The sequence below is a fragment of the Staurois parvus genome, unplaced genomic scaffold (genome assembly GCF_062004578.1).
Source record: "Staurois parvus isolate SC_StPar_1 unplaced genomic scaffold, SC_StPar_1.0 ptg000048l, whole genome shotgun sequence".
NCBI classification, from domain to species: Eukaryota; Metazoa; Chordata; class Amphibia; order Anura; family Ranidae; genus Staurois; species Staurois parvus.
In genome coordinates this window covers 22,849,980-22,865,483 of record NW_028317844.1, presented here as the reverse complement: position 1 = coordinate 22,865,483, position 15,504 = coordinate 22,849,980, and the positions used below count along the sequence as shown (strand labels likewise).

Here is a 15,504-nt window from a genome sequence, read left to right as displayed (position 1 = left end):
AAGTTTAAAAAAATGTTCCTAACTCCTCAGCAGTAAATCTTAAGGCATTAATTTGCACTAATATATACAGGTGAAACTCGAAAAATTAGAATATCATGCAAAAGTTAATTTATTTCAGTAATGCAATAGATAGACAGACTCATTACATGCAAAGCAAGATAGTTCAAGCCGTGACTTGTCATAACTGTGATGATTATGGCTTACAGCTCATGAAAACCCCAAATCCCCAATCTCAGAAAATTAGAATATTGTGAAAAGGTGAAGTATTCTAGGCTCAAAGCGTCCCACTCTAATCAGCAAATTAAACCATAACACCTGAAAAGGGTTCCTGAGCCTTTAAATGGTCTCTCAGTCTGGTTCAGTAGGAATCACAATCAAGGGAAAGACTGCTGACCTGACCGATGTGCAGAAAACCATCATTGACACCCTCCATAAGGAGGGAAAGCCTCAAAAGGTAATTACAAAGAAGTTGGATGTTCCCAAAGTGCTGTATCAAAGCACATTATGGATTGTGGATTTGGGGTTTTCATTAACTGTAAGCCATATTCATCACAATTATGACAATTCACGGCTTGATCTATCTTGCTTTGCATGTAATGAGTCTACCTCATATATTAGTTTCACCTTTTAAGTTGCATTACTGAAATAAATGAACTTTTGCACGATATTATAATTTTTCGAGTTTCACCTGTATATACAGATATTATACATAAATGTGGAACGAACTAATATAGCTATTCAGTTACAATAATTGACATTTTTTATTAATACTATGACTTTCCTTTCTTCAAATAATTCTTTTTTTTTTTTCTTGGTCTTTACATGTGTATTTGTTGCCTAAAATCACAAAGTCTTCTGGGCCATCTGATATTCCAATAATAGCAAAGAGTCAACAGCACTATACAGGCCTTATGTCCACAATTTATTTGTGCCTGGCCGGCTTCTCTCATGTCCATGGGAATACAAACATGGCTTCAAGTAAATCAAATGCAAGTCAGAAGGTGGTGAACTGCAGGTCAAATACACCTGTCAATGAATTCTGAATGATCTCGGAAGCATCTCAAACCGAAGCTTATCCTCAAAGCTTGGTGACGCCTGGAATAGGTTTGCATTTAAACATATGGTCATATTTTAATGAGGTTATGTCACTGGGGGCAATTTTCATCTAGAACAGGAAAGGTTATATAGCATGAAAGTACATGAACAGAGATTCTTTAAATATTTTGTAAAGTAAATTAATCCCTTAATTACCACAAAGCTAAAAACACAGAATACCATCATCTGAAAAAAAAATTACAATTGCCACATGCTGGTATAATTTTAGGTACCTGCACAATCTGAGTTGTAATGTAAAACTGTCGAGTTCCCATGTAAGGAACATGATCCTGTCCAAACACTCGCTTGTAAACAGAAAGGACCTAAATAAATACAAGAATAAGAGTGTTAGAATGGCGAAACACAGTATATCCTACAACATGTTAACTTTTTTTTTTTTTTGTCTTGAACATAATCAGCATGTTGGTTTAACCACTTGCAGTCTGCCCTATAGCAGATTTACTGCTACAAGGTGAACGTTCTGTGCAAAATCTCGTATATAAACATGATTTTGCATTTCCACCAGAGCGCTGCTTCTGCTGTGATTGGACACGCAGAAGCCAATCAACAGGTGCTGGCCAAAGGATTAACGCCTAATACCTGTTGATCGTCGAGGAGACTGATAGAATACAGCTTTGCCTATGTAAACAAGGCAAAGCTGTGTTAGGCTTCATGTACACGAGCAGCTCCTAAAGTTTTTTTTTCGCATTTTTTTGCCAAACCTCCTAAAAATAACTCCATAAAAGCCTATGTACACATAGGCTATTAGCAGAGTTTAGGAGCTGCCACGTTTAGGTGAGGTTAAACCTCCTTCTCTTGAATGCAGAAGAATCACGTTCAGGATAGGAATGTTTTGACTGACGACCGTGGGAAACCGCAGCAAAATCACAGTGCCACAATTTGCATTTTCCCGCGGTCGGCGGTCAGGGAAGGCTTTTATACATGGAGCCTTATGTCAACGGCGTTCTGCTAGATTTTAATCAGGGAATAAAATCTAGCAGATTGCCTAGTTAACAGCACTTTGTAGACACAAAAACACTGGCTAGGCACACAACCCTTTGATTGCCCTAGATGTTTAACCCCTACCCAGCCAGTGTAATTAATACAGTGAGTGTATATTTTTAGAATTGATCACTGTATTAGTGTCACTGGTTCCCACAAAGTGTCAGTGTCAGACTGTCCACCACAATATCGCAGTCCCGCTACAAGTTGCTGATCGCCACCATTACGAGTATTTAAAAAAAAAAAAAATCCAGTATATACACACCGCCTTTTGTAGACGCTATGGGTTTTGCACAAACCGATCAATATACGCTTTTTGGGATTTTTTTTTTTAACCAAAAATATGTAGCAAAGTACATTTTGGCCTAACTTTATGAAGAAATCGGATTATTACAATTTATTTTACTGGATAAGTTATAAAGCAGAAAGAAAAAATGCTTTGTTTTTTTTTTTTTGTTTGTTTTTTTTTTAATATTGGTGTTTTTCATTTATGGAGCAAAAAATAAAAAATCCAGAGGTGATCAAATACCACTAAAAGAAAGCTCTATATATGAGGAAAAAAAAATGACAAATTTAAATGATGTAGTGTTGCATGACCGCGCAACTGTCACTTAAAGTAACGCAGCACCATATTACAGAAAATGGCCTGGTCATGAAGGGGGGGGGTAAATCTTCCAGAGGTCAAGTGGTTAAAGAGATTAAAACAATGTCCTGATATTTATAGAACCTTGATAAACAGCAAAGTCAGGCTCACACTTCAACTATTTTCTACCGCAGTCAAGTAATAAAGCTTTGATACCTGCATGTCTTAAGTCTGTCAGACAGCGAAGGAACAGTAGCATACCAATTAGGTCAACTGCCTCCTCTTGTCAGTGTTCCTTGTTAGCACATGCCACATTGGCTCAGTAGTAGCAACTCTCCCCATCTCAGTCGGATTTATTTTCTCTTTATTACTGGGTTCTGATGTTCACTAACTTTGAAATTAAGTTTTACCAACTGCCATTCTAATGTTTTATAAGAGTTCACAGTAAAATAGCCAGTTATCAGAAAACCAGTTAGCAATGTTTACAAATAATGCTTCACACTCCTGTGCACACTAACCATTTGCCGGTCTTCTTTTGTTCTCATTCGTTCCCCATAGACCAAAAACACATGTTGAGATGGATTATAGTTTCCTGGTGACTGGTCGTGCAGCATAAGTTGACACCACCGGAACAGATCCCTCAAGTTGAATTCCCAAGGTCCTCCTTTTTGACCCCATTTCCTTTGAGTCATTACTTCCAGGTCAACCTAAAAAAAAAAAAATAATAATAATGTGATTAGCATTGTGGCTGATTTGGTACAAACGAAATTATTGCTGCAGTTATTCCACCACCTTTTTTTTTTTTTTGCCAGTTTCTGTTGTCTTAATGGTCTCTACCATTTATGAAAAAAAACACACAGATCCACTGGTTACTACTTTAGCATTCTTACCTGAATACTAGAATAAAATTTGTAAACAAAAAGAGTAGAAAAGACTAAAAGCCACCATCCATACACAACCTACCAATCTGTCATGCATGTAATTGCTATGTGTTGAAATCCATTTCAAATATATTACCCTAGCCCCATCTTAGTTTAACCTCCATTAAAAATAACCCCAAGAACCATGAATCACAGAGGTTAACTACTGAAACACAACAGCTTTCAAAGGTAAAAAAAACAAACCAAACTAGCTTACCTGGCTGTTGAAAGCAACCATTTTAGAAACAATTGTTTCACCCAAGGTAGGAAAGAGTGTATTGGCTATGAATTCCATATCACATGTTGAAAGTTGATCCACGAACACCTAAGAAACAAAAATTTGACATGAAAATCAGTGCATATATATATATATATATTTAAAAAATTAAAATATTTTTGCTGTGTGGGACTCTGCTCACACAGCCGCATCATTCACAGGAATCTGTGAATGATAAAACTACAAGTCCTCGGAGCGAGACCAAGTCACAGAGCAGAATAGTAGCCTGAGTTATGACCTCCTGTCCAGACCTGGATTTCTAGCAACACACAGCACCTGCAGCACAGTAAAATGCCTCCTCACCCGAATTTCTTACCCTAAAATCAGAGGAAAATGGAAGAAGCCAGCAGCTCAAGGACCAAGGCGGCAGGTTTCTTGCCACAGCCTGAGACAGAGAGCAGCCAAGATGGTGCTGGCTGACACAGTTTCCAGACACATAACCGCCAGAATCTGCCAGTTCCCTGGTGGTTGAGGAAAACATCACAGAGCTTGCCTCTCGTGTAAAAACTATGGGGAAACGACCTCCCTCATTTCCTCTACAATCCCCCTGCACAAAGGGACCTATACGTACGAAGTTCTCGACACCACCTTCTTCAACAGCTTTTTCAAACCATTATCCATTAGAGCTCCCCACATGAGCTTATAAATTGACAGAGCACACAGGATCGTGAAACCAAAACATATTCCACCAACAGCTACCAAAGATGTACTGGTTAGAGTACATTTTTTTCACATTAAAAGAAAAAAAAAAAAAAAAACACCTCATGTCGGCTTCCAGGAAACCTTGAACACTTCCAGAACCATATAAGCATACTTCTATGTGGCAAGATACTTCAGGAGCCACCGCTCAGAAACCAAACGAATTTAAACATGTAATATTCTCTTTGATGATAAAATTTCCTACAAATGGGAATATCTTATTAAACTGCCTATTTTCTATCAAAAGAAGACTATTCCCATCTTGACCCTAAATGATAGCATGACCCACCTTCATGCATGGTTTAAATACCACTGGAAATAACTGGTGCTTTCTTGAAGGTCCTTGTTCTGGAACTGCCTGTTATAGGATGAGAATGCTGTGTTCCTATTTTGTCAAGCATCTACAGGTGACTGTTACAACACACATTAAACAGAGGTATGGTCCACTGTTATCAAGAGGAAATGAGCCATAAGAAATGATGTGCAACAATTTCTGGAGTGCATGTATGTAGGTAGGAAGTATTAGCAAATAACTTTTTTTTTCATACTTTGATGCATATCACCACTACTGATTTCAAGAAGCTTAAGGCAAATATTTTACCATCATTAAAATTGGTAGTTGTTTATGATGCACACTGCCTTTCATTCAACTAAGCTATATGTGCTTTAACACTCTTTATGCATACTAACCAGCAGCACACAAAGCAAGACATATCAGATTCAGATGCCAAGAAAACTGTCGATTTAGAATGAATGGCATGACACCAAAAGGTTCGATAAGTACAAGTCTGGGGATTAGAGGAACTAGCTATCCAATCTAAAGATTAAACACCAAACTCAACAAAGTCAAACAACAATATATGCTAGGTATATAAAACTTTTATTGCCTGAACTTTACTATTTAGTGATAAATGATTAAACTGCATATTCTACAACCAGAGTTGAACAGCAGTCTGCAAATCCAACCCCACAACCTTAACAAGCAGTAATATAGGAAGCAATGCTTTGTAAGCACAAACCTGTGTAAACCTGTTAAGAAAAGATCGTGGGAGTCCTTTTCGACCACCTCCTTGCCGGAAGGGGTTCTGGCAACCAAAGATCTTGGTTTTCTCATGTTGTACTTGAAATGTCATGCCAAGTTCTGGTATATACACCTCAGACCGATGGTCAAAACAAGCATTCAACCCTTCCAATACCGACTGAGAGGCAAGATTAAGCTGCGTGAATAAAAAAAGGACAGAAAACTGGTTCTAAAGAGAATTCCCTTTTAGAAAACCTTAAAGATGTTACACAATTAATAATGTTTAAAAAATATGTTATATTAAAAGCATTTGTAAAACAGGATCACGCTTACATCATTTTAACTCCATGAAAACGAACAGGAAAGCAGAGAGAGCCACAAAAAATATCACTGCATCTAGCAGTTACTTCAGCATCTCAAACGAGGACAATGACAGTCAAGCATTTTACTAAATATAATAAATCAAGCAGTCTTAAAAAGGCACCAAATAGGAGAATGAATAAAACCCAAAATGTGACTTACTTCATCCAATACAATCCAGTGACCAGCTTTTAAGGCCGACAGAAAAGGGCCATCTCGCCAAGCAAACTCACCACCTTTGCCCCCTTCAATCGGTAAGTCGGTGCCAAATAAATCAGTTACATCCTTAGCAGCAGAGCAAGGTGAAAAAAAAAAAAAATGCAGCATTAGCAGAAGAAACCAAATAACATTCTAAAAACAAATGCTAGCAGCAATGTGTGATTTGCTTACAAGAATAAACTGCAGAAAAAAAAACAGTAATATTGTCAGCATGTGCGTGTTTCCTCAGAGTTGTACGTTAGTCAACTACTGACAAGTTAAAACAGTTGGGTGCTAAGGCAACTAAAGAAACAGTCACCGTGAGTAAAGCAAGCCTTTTCTTTGCCCATGCAAAGTAGAGAGAAAGATGGCACACGGGGCGAGACTCAATCTCTTTCTGCACCAGAAAAGTTGAGTATTTCACTTTCTTCCCATAGGTTGAACAGAGAGGCAGGAAAGTGAAGCAAGGGTGAGTATATGTTGCTTAGGTAGGGGGAGCAATAGGGACACTTTACATTGGGAAAGTTTACATCAGTAATTTATTTTCATTCACTTTTAGTTTTATCTATGAATGCCAAGATTTGAAATGGGTAAGTTGGAAATCTTTGAATAAGATTTGGAGACTCATGAGAAACCAGAAGAGATAGATTTTTAATAGCACAGCGACATAGTGCATCAAAAAACAAAACCCTTTGAGCCATGCACTCTGAACACATTTCCTATTCCATGTCAGTCTGACTGGAGAGTAAAGTTAATTGTATTGATCAAAACAGCAAACAGATAAACATTAGATTAGTTGAAATCTTTAATGGATTAATTCAATTCTGATTATAATTTCACTAAACGTAGTTACATTTTAACAAAGAAAACTAGAATGGTACCGTTTGTTCAGAAAGGTTAATTCGCACAAGATGGTTTCCAGATACTTTGGCCAATGCAGCTACAAGACTAGTCTTGCCAACACCTGGTGACCCCTCCAGCAAAATGGGCTTCTGCAGTTGCAGGGCTCGCAATAGTCTCTGTGCATTCATTGAAGTGGTTTTTGAATCAAGTGCATAATTACTTAAATCTTCTCCTTCAAAATTAGGACCTGCAAGAGGACCAAACAAATTTCTACGTTAACACCACAGGAATTGTGTTCCCATACTTGCCTATAGCTGTTCGAGAGGTTGACATCTCTCCAAGAGAAGTAGGTAGAGAGATTTTTAGTATACACTCAAACTCACGCTATGTCCCTTCTTTTTATACAGCTGCTATACTGGATCAGAATGCGATGTAAGGTAGAAGTTAAATAAAAAGTGCTCAGCCAAACTACAAAAAATTTCAGCGAAGTGAGAAACAATTATATGCTTAATACTATATACAAAAATACCCTCAGTTTATGCATAAAACCACATGATTATATATGAAACATAAAAAAAAAGTCCTAAATAAAGTGCCCGATGCAAAAAAAGTGTTTTAGTGTCGCATGTGCTTTACAGCCACAAAATGTACTGGTTTGATGTTTCATATATAATCATGTAGTTTTATGTTAAACTAAAGGTATTTTTGTATAGAGTATTGAGCAGATAATTAGCACTTCATATAGAATTGTTGGCTTATGTTTTTTCTTCAATTTGTTGGGGATTTGTTTGTTTGGCTGAGCGTTGTACTTCTATAACTTTTATACAGAGAGACTTTTGTCTGTCTTGTTACATATTACCAAAGTACTGGCTGAAACAGGGGAGACCATTAAAGCATCCATTTTTCAATCACCTGAACATTTTTAGTTAGATTTGCCTACTCTGTAGAGAATCAAACAATTTAAGAATACAGGAATTCACTATTTTAGGACTCAAACTGGAAAACTGCACAGTTATAGGGGAATCAGACAGGCAAATAACCAATTCATTCATCACTTCCGAACAGTTCGACACGCCATACTTCTCTACCAGACTCTACTGGTTCATAAATGCAATGCATGCAATGCATACAATACATAAGAGCTTAGTTCCCTGCTTAAAGATTTTCCAGTACATATGAAATTCAATGACAGTGAATGCTGTCAACAATAATAAAAACTCATCTCCATCCAGCAAATCCTACACAACTCAATATTTGACAGTTAAGCTACATAATTTGTAGCCATCCATACATGTACAACCAATCAAAATATATAACCAGTGGACACTCCCAAATGCTTCAAATATACATACAGGAATTTTTGCACTGTAATGTATGAAATAGGCTTCTTACCTCGAGGGATATAAAAAGGATGAATTCCAAAAGAGTCTCCAAGCCAACTAATCTTTCTCTCCTTGGACTTCTCATACATGTGAAGCTCTGACAACACATCTTCGTTAATCTCCATGACAGAAGTAAGCTTGTCATGCAAAAACTGCATACACTTTTGTCTGGCTGATACAGCAGCTTCAGCTGAGCAAAATGTAGTGCCTGAAAAAAAATGAGGAAATATTGTGACTTTACACAATACAGGTAAATATTATCCTAATAGAAAATGGTGTAAATATCAACACACTTGAAGCTACACCATGCTATAACCAAAAAAAAAAAAAAAAAAAAACAAAACTTCAGTAAAATGCTTTCCTTACATATTTAAAGCTTTTTCAAATTTCTTGGTGTGTTATGAATCAGGAGAGAGGGACGAGACAATAGCCTCAGTGAGGTGGAAAGAAGAGACCACCTTGGGTAGAAAATAAGGTCTTGGTCTCAAGACCCACCTTGTGTCTCTGGAAAACACAAAAAAAAGTCTCTTTACAAAAATCGGTTGTGAGGTCTCCCAAAAGGATGTCTCCAACTTGCCGAAAGCGAGGTCTCTGGAGTACAGAAAGCACCAGGCTAAAATCCCAAGGTGACACAGGGGGTCAATTTGGAGGATTTATAGGAGCAAATCCCTGGAGAAAACTCTTGCTTAAAAATTTCAAAGCGTGAGGTTTCTAAAACAGAATGGATAAGACAGAAACCTTTCCCATAAGGATAATTAGGACTAGACACTGTTCAAAACCTGATTTTAGAAAAATCAGACCAAAATATTGAGTGTTCGACATAAGCTCTGTGATGTGCAATTGTAGATGTTGTGGGAGTAGATTTTTTTTTATGCCAAGGTATGCCATAACAGAGTTAGTAGTACAACCATGAAACAACCATGCCATTAAAAGGCAGCAACTCTATGTGGGAGGACAAAGCTCTGATGCATGTGTGTGCATTGTGCCCTCCTAGATCAATTCGAGGCTATAATTGCCTATATGGTTTGATCTTCACATGTACACTACTAAGCAAAACTTTTAGGTAGGTGTGATAAAAAATGCTGTAAATTATGAATGCTTTCAAAAATAGGTGTTGTTTATTTTTTACAAAACAAACCAAATGGTAAGTACCGTATTTTACGGCGTATAAGACGACTTTTTACCCCTTGAAAATCCTCTCAAAAGTCAGGGGTCGTCTTATACGCTGGTATACGGCATACTGAACCTTTTTAGGGGGGGCGGCGCGGTCCCGCCCCCGCCCCCCCCTTCCAACGGAAGGGAGACTAAGTACAGGGGTGGGCAGGGGCTGCTGTTTCTTACCTGGCTCCGGTCCCACGACGATCCGGTCCAGGAAGCGCGGCTGCTCCTTCAGTTCTGCCAATGGATGTTCGCGCGGCTGCTCGGCTCCGCCTCCTCACCAGTGATTGGCCGCCAGAACTGTAGCTCAGGAAAGGCACACAGGCGGCCAATCACCGGCGAGGGGGCGGAGAAGAGCAGCCCCGCGAAAATAGAGTGAAGGAGCGTCCGGTAAGTGTGCAGTGTAGAGGTGCTGCTGCAACCACATATGCTGGCTGCAGCAGCACCATACTAGAACAGGGGTCAGCAAGTGTAATTGGTGTCAGTGGGAGGAATAGTGCCCCATCATTGGTGTCACTGATACTAATGATGGGGCATTATTCCTCCCACTGACACCAACGATGGGGCACTATTCCTCCCCCCACTGACACCAACGATGGGGCACTATTCCTCCCCCCCCCCCACTGACACCAATGATGGGACACTATTCCTCCCACTGACACCAATGTTGGGGCACTATTCCTCCCACTGATACTAATGATAGGGCACTATTCCTGCCACTGATACCAATGATGGGGCTTGATTCCTCTCATTGACACCAATGATGGGGTGCTATTCCTCCCACTGACACCAATGATGGGGCACGATTTGTCGCTCTGACACCAATGATGGGGCACTATTCCTCCCACTAATACCAATGATGGGGCACTATTCCTTCCACTAATACCAATGATGAGGCACTATTCCTTCCACTAATACCAATGATGGGGCACTATTCCTTCCACGAATACCAATGATGAGGCACTATTCCTTCCACTAATACCAATGATGAGGCATTATTTCTCCCACTAATACCAATGATGGGGCACTATTCCTCCCACTGACACCGATGATGGGGCACTATTCCTCCCACTGGTGTGCATTGGAAGAGGGGTATTCTTATACGGCGAGTATAGCCCAAACACTACATTTTAGCAGGAAAAATAGGGGGTCGTCTTATACGCCGGAAAATACGATAAATGAACAGAAGAGAAATCCAAACCAATATAGTGGGGAAAATAATTATTTGATCCCCTTCAGATTTATAAGTTTGCCCACTTACAAAAAAATGAAGGAACTATCATTTTAAATGATAGAGATAGCATATCAACCAAAAATCCAGAAAAAACAGTACAAATGTTATAAATTGAGTTACAGTTGAGTATAATAAGTATTTGATCCTCTAAAAACGAATAATTCTGGCTCCCACAGACTGAGCATGTGCTCATGTGGTACACAGATTCGTCCTGTCAATTTAAGAAGGTGCTCCTAACAACTGGTTATGTGTATAAAAGACACCTGTCCACAGAATCTCTCTCAGGCACCACCACGGGAAAGAACAAAGAGCTGTCAAAAGGATGTCAGGGACAAGATTGTAGACCAGCACAAGGCTGGAATGGGCTACAAGACCATCAGCAAGAAGCTTGGTGAGGAGGAGACAACCGTTGGAGAGATTATTCATAAATGGAAGAAATACAAAATAACCATCAAGCGCCCTTGGTCTGGAGCTCTGTGTAAGATTTTGCCTCAAAGTGTAAGGAAGATCATAAGAAAAGTAAGGGATCAGCCCAGAACTACACATGAGGAGCTTGTGACCTATCTCAAGGCAGTTGGGACCACAGTCACCAAACAAACCATTGGTAACACAATACGCCATCATGGATTGAAATCCTGCACCATCGCAAGGTCCCCCTTCTCAAGAAGGCACATGTACAGGCCCGTCTAAGGTTTGCCAATGAACATTTAAATGATTCAGAGAAGGATTGGGAGAAAGTGCTGTGGTCAAATGAGACCGAAATTGAGATCTATGACATTAACTCGAGTCACCGTGTTTGGAGGAAGAAAAATGCTGACTATGACCCTAAGAACACCAACCCTACAGTCAAGCACAGAAGTGGAAACATTATCCTTTGGGGCTGTTTCTCTAGTAAAGGTACAGGCCGACTTTACGTATTGGAGGGGCCAATGGAAGGGCCATGGATTGTGTAATCTTGGATGAGAACCTTCTTCCCTCAGCCAGAACACTGAAGATGGATCGTGGATGGCTCTTTCAGCATGACAATGACCCAAAACATACTGCCAAGGCAACAAAGGAGTGGCTCAAGAGGAAGCACATTAAGGTCATGGAGTGGCCTAGTTTGTCTCCAGACCTTAATCCTATAGAAAGGATATAGAGGGAGCTGAAACTTCGAGTTGCCAAGCGACAGAGAAGAAACTTTAAGGATTTAGAGAAAATCTGTAAAGAAGAGTGGACCAAAATCCCTCCGGAGATGCGTGCAAACCTGGTAACCAACTACAAGAAACGTCTTACCTCTGTGCTTGCCAACAAGGGTTTCTCCACCAAGTGCTAAGTCATATTTTGCATGGGGATCAAATACTTTTTTTACTCACTGAACTGCAACTTAATTTATAACATTTGTATCATGTGTTTTTGCAGGATTTTTGGTTGATATTCTGTCTCTATCATTTAAAATACACTTATGATAATTATAGACACTTCATTTCTTTGTAAGTGTGCAAACTTACAAAATCTGCAGGGGATCAAATAATTATTTTCCCCACTGTATTTGGAGTGACCACCCTTTGCCTTCAAAACAGCATCAATTCTTTTAGGTACACTTGCACACCATTTTTGAAGGAACTCGGCAGGTAGGGTGTTCTAAACATCAGAGAATGAACCACTGATCTTCTGTTGATGAAAGCTGCCTCAAATTCTTCTGTTTCTTCATGTAAGCTGAGCGAGTCCATGATGTTGAGATCAAGGCTCTGAGGGGGTAAGACCATCACACCCCAGACTCCTTGTTCTTTATGCTAAAGATAGTTCTTAATGACATTGGCTGTATGTTTGGGGTAATTTCCTTGCAGCAGAAAGCATTTGGAGCCAATCACACGCATACCTGATGATTGCCTGTATGTATCAGCATTAAGGACACCATTGATCCTGACTTAATCTCCAACTCCATATACAGAAAGGCAGCCCCAAACTGGCAAGTACCCTCCACTATGCTTCACTGTTGCCTGTAGACACTCATTGCACCGCTCTCAAGCCCTTTGGCAACGTGGGCACTGCGGCTTCCACATACAGTACATTCAAGAACATTTCAGACCCCCTTAACTTTTCTCAATTTTATGTTGCAGCCTGGTACTACAGTTGTTAAAATTCATTATTTTTCGCTCATTAATCCAAACGCCATACCTCATAATTACAAAACTAAAAAAGGGACTTTAGAATGTGTCTGTGAATTTATTAAAAAAAAAAATGATGGAAATATCGCAGTGGCATAAGTATTCAGACCCTTTGCAACAGAACTTGGCTCTGATGCCTCCCATTTTTCTCGATCATTGCTGAGATGTTTTTACACGTTCAGTGGAGTCCACCTGTGCTAAATTTGATGTATGTATCTGCATGGTTTGCCAAGCACTGTGATTTGTATAATAGCCAGGATCCATTCCCAATGTAAAAGGAAAGCCCTGTCCTTACCTTATTCACATTGCTAGGTGCGTTAGAGGCCCAGGCTTTGCCTCTCAAGGTGAGCATACCCCCTAAAGGGGTATGGTCTTCTGGGTCTGGGAACCACAGAGATGGACCCCAGCCCCGGACTAGTATCCCCACACTGCACTTCATGCCAAGGTAAGCTCCTAACACCGGAACCAGAGCAAACATTGTAGATTGTCCCAACAGTATAGGATCTGGGTACCTTGCTGCTAACACATTGGCACTTCATGTCAAAGTGAGCAACACAGTATCCAGTGCCCAGAGCAAACATTACAGATTGTTCCTACACAGTGGGATCTGGGTACAACCCCTAAGGTATAACACTGAAAGGTAGAGACCTGGAAATCGCTAGATAGCCCAGAGCAGTACAATTTTGATAGAAATGTAAAAAGAAAAAGAAAGGGGATCAAAGTCTCAACCCCACCTTATCCTGGGGTGAAGAACCAGGAAAAGGTTTCTTTCAAGAAACTGCAGCCTGCTTCAAGACAACCTTGCATGTAAGGAGCAACAAGGGAATCTCTCAGAGTGGGTCAAAAGTAGAACTCTGCAAACATAAAAGACCTACTCCAGTACTGATCTACACACTTACTGAACTATTATATACACTTACATACACACATTTAACAAAAATTTTACTTTTTTTATAAGACATTTACTTTTTGCGATAAAACCTTTTTTCTGTAATGTCATCATTCTGTGTATATTTCATTTCTTATCCTCTGGCACCAGTGGGAGGATTCAAAGTAGGGGCGCACATCACTCCCCATCTCATTCCCCATGCAGGAAAGAGGAATTTTGACTTGTTTGTAAATTCCTTATCTTGGAGTACAGCACAGACCTGTCTCTGAAGCAAAACTATCCTTTGATAGTATTGAAGACCATATAGTGCTACTCATGGCTAGACTAGACTGGAGAAAACACAGTATTCATCCCACAGAATATGTCCTAGCATGGAACTTGCAAGTCTCACATCAAGAAAAAAACTAATTGTCTGGTATGATGGTAGGCATTGTGAGAAGTCAAAATCCTAGCCTTCAAGAGGGTAGGAAAGACTGAAACCTGTAAGTACCTGTCCCCCCTAAAGACCTGAGCTTCAACCGACATGTCAATGAAGTCAACGACCATAAAGTAGAATGCAGGACTGCCCCCTAGAACAAAATTCACCATGATTAAGAATCCCCTCCCCCCCAGAGTCTGCATAGTCCAGGTACTATAGCCACCTTAGCCACTTTTGTGTGTTGAGAATCACCAGAATGCCCTTCGTCTCGATCCTGAGGAACAGACAAGGGAGAAGCTAGAGAGGCAGAAAAGAGCAGATTGTGTGGAACTAATTCCAGAGTCACCAGATCGTCCAATGAGAAGGTCTGAGGGTCCCTGGACCTGACAAACCAGTCCAATTTGTTGCTGAATCTCAATGCCAGATGTTCATCTGGTGCCACCTACATGCGACAAAGGGCTTGAAACACTTCTGGATGGACAGCCCATTTCCTCTGACCCAGGCGCTGATGACTGAATCTTCCTTCCAATTTTCAATGCCTGGTATGTGGACAGGTCCAGAACATGTAGTGCTGCACAAGAGAGCATCAAGTCCTCTTCCTTTTGAATGGTGTGATTTCTTGTGCCTCCCTGAAGGGACATGCAAGGCCACAGCTGTGGCACTTTGACTGGATTCTTTTCGGGTGACTTCACAACTAAGGGGTCCAGCACTGAAGGGATAAGTGAATTGCCTCCTGATTCCAGGATGGATGTTGAGACGAAGGAAAGCTTCCTACAACAGCCAAGCCTCCTGCACCTGTAAGGAATTTAGGCTGACATCCGTCATGATCACTTTCCACACCAAAGGTTTTCCCTGCCTCCAGGATTTTTCCTCCTCCTGGGTTGGAACGCCACCATGTCAAGGAAAGCCTGGCCTTGAAGGTCAGACACATGGGGGCTTATTTACGAAAGCTGGAGTGTGCAAAATCAGGCTCACGTCTGCCTATAAACCAATCAGCTTCAAGGTTTTATTGTCAAAGCTTAATTGAATAAGCAGAGGTTAGAAGCCATTTGGTTTCTATGCAAAATGAGCCTGATTTTGCACTTTCCAGCTTTACTAAATAAACCCCACAGGGTCAGTCCAAGGAAAGAGTGCTTGTCCCATGCTGCCAAAAAAGTTGTGTTGCAACAGTCTGGAGAGAAACTGGAAATACAGCACTGTATTTAGGAGGCTATTACCAGACCCAAGACCCTCATGAAAATACAAAACGAGGGGCTGACCCTAGGACCAAAGGAA

At 40.2% G+C, this 15,504-nt stretch overlaps 1 protein-coding gene across 1 annotated transcript in view; it reads right to left on the bottom strand.

Annotated features, from left to right (window-relative positions):
* LOC149470386 (midasin-like) overlaps positions 1-15,504 on the bottom strand; it is a 232,654-nt gene that overhangs the window by 74,862 nt on the left and 142,288 nt on the right. Inside the window, exons 35-41 of the mRNA XM_089665390.1 lie at positions 8,391-8,588; positions 7,037-7,245; positions 6,120-6,242; positions 5,596-5,793; positions 3,818-3,925; positions 3,199-3,387; positions 1,329-1,418 (exon numbers count right to left, since the gene is read on the bottom strand). Of these exons, the coding sequence (XP_089521516.1) occupies positions 1,329-1,418; positions 3,199-3,387; positions 3,818-3,925; positions 5,596-5,793; positions 6,120-6,242; positions 7,037-7,245; positions 8,391-8,588 (1,115 nt within the window). The remainder of the gene's footprint in view (positions 1-1,328; positions 1,419-3,198; positions 3,388-3,817; positions 3,926-5,595; positions 5,794-6,119; positions 6,243-7,036; positions 7,246-8,390; positions 8,589-15,504) is intronic.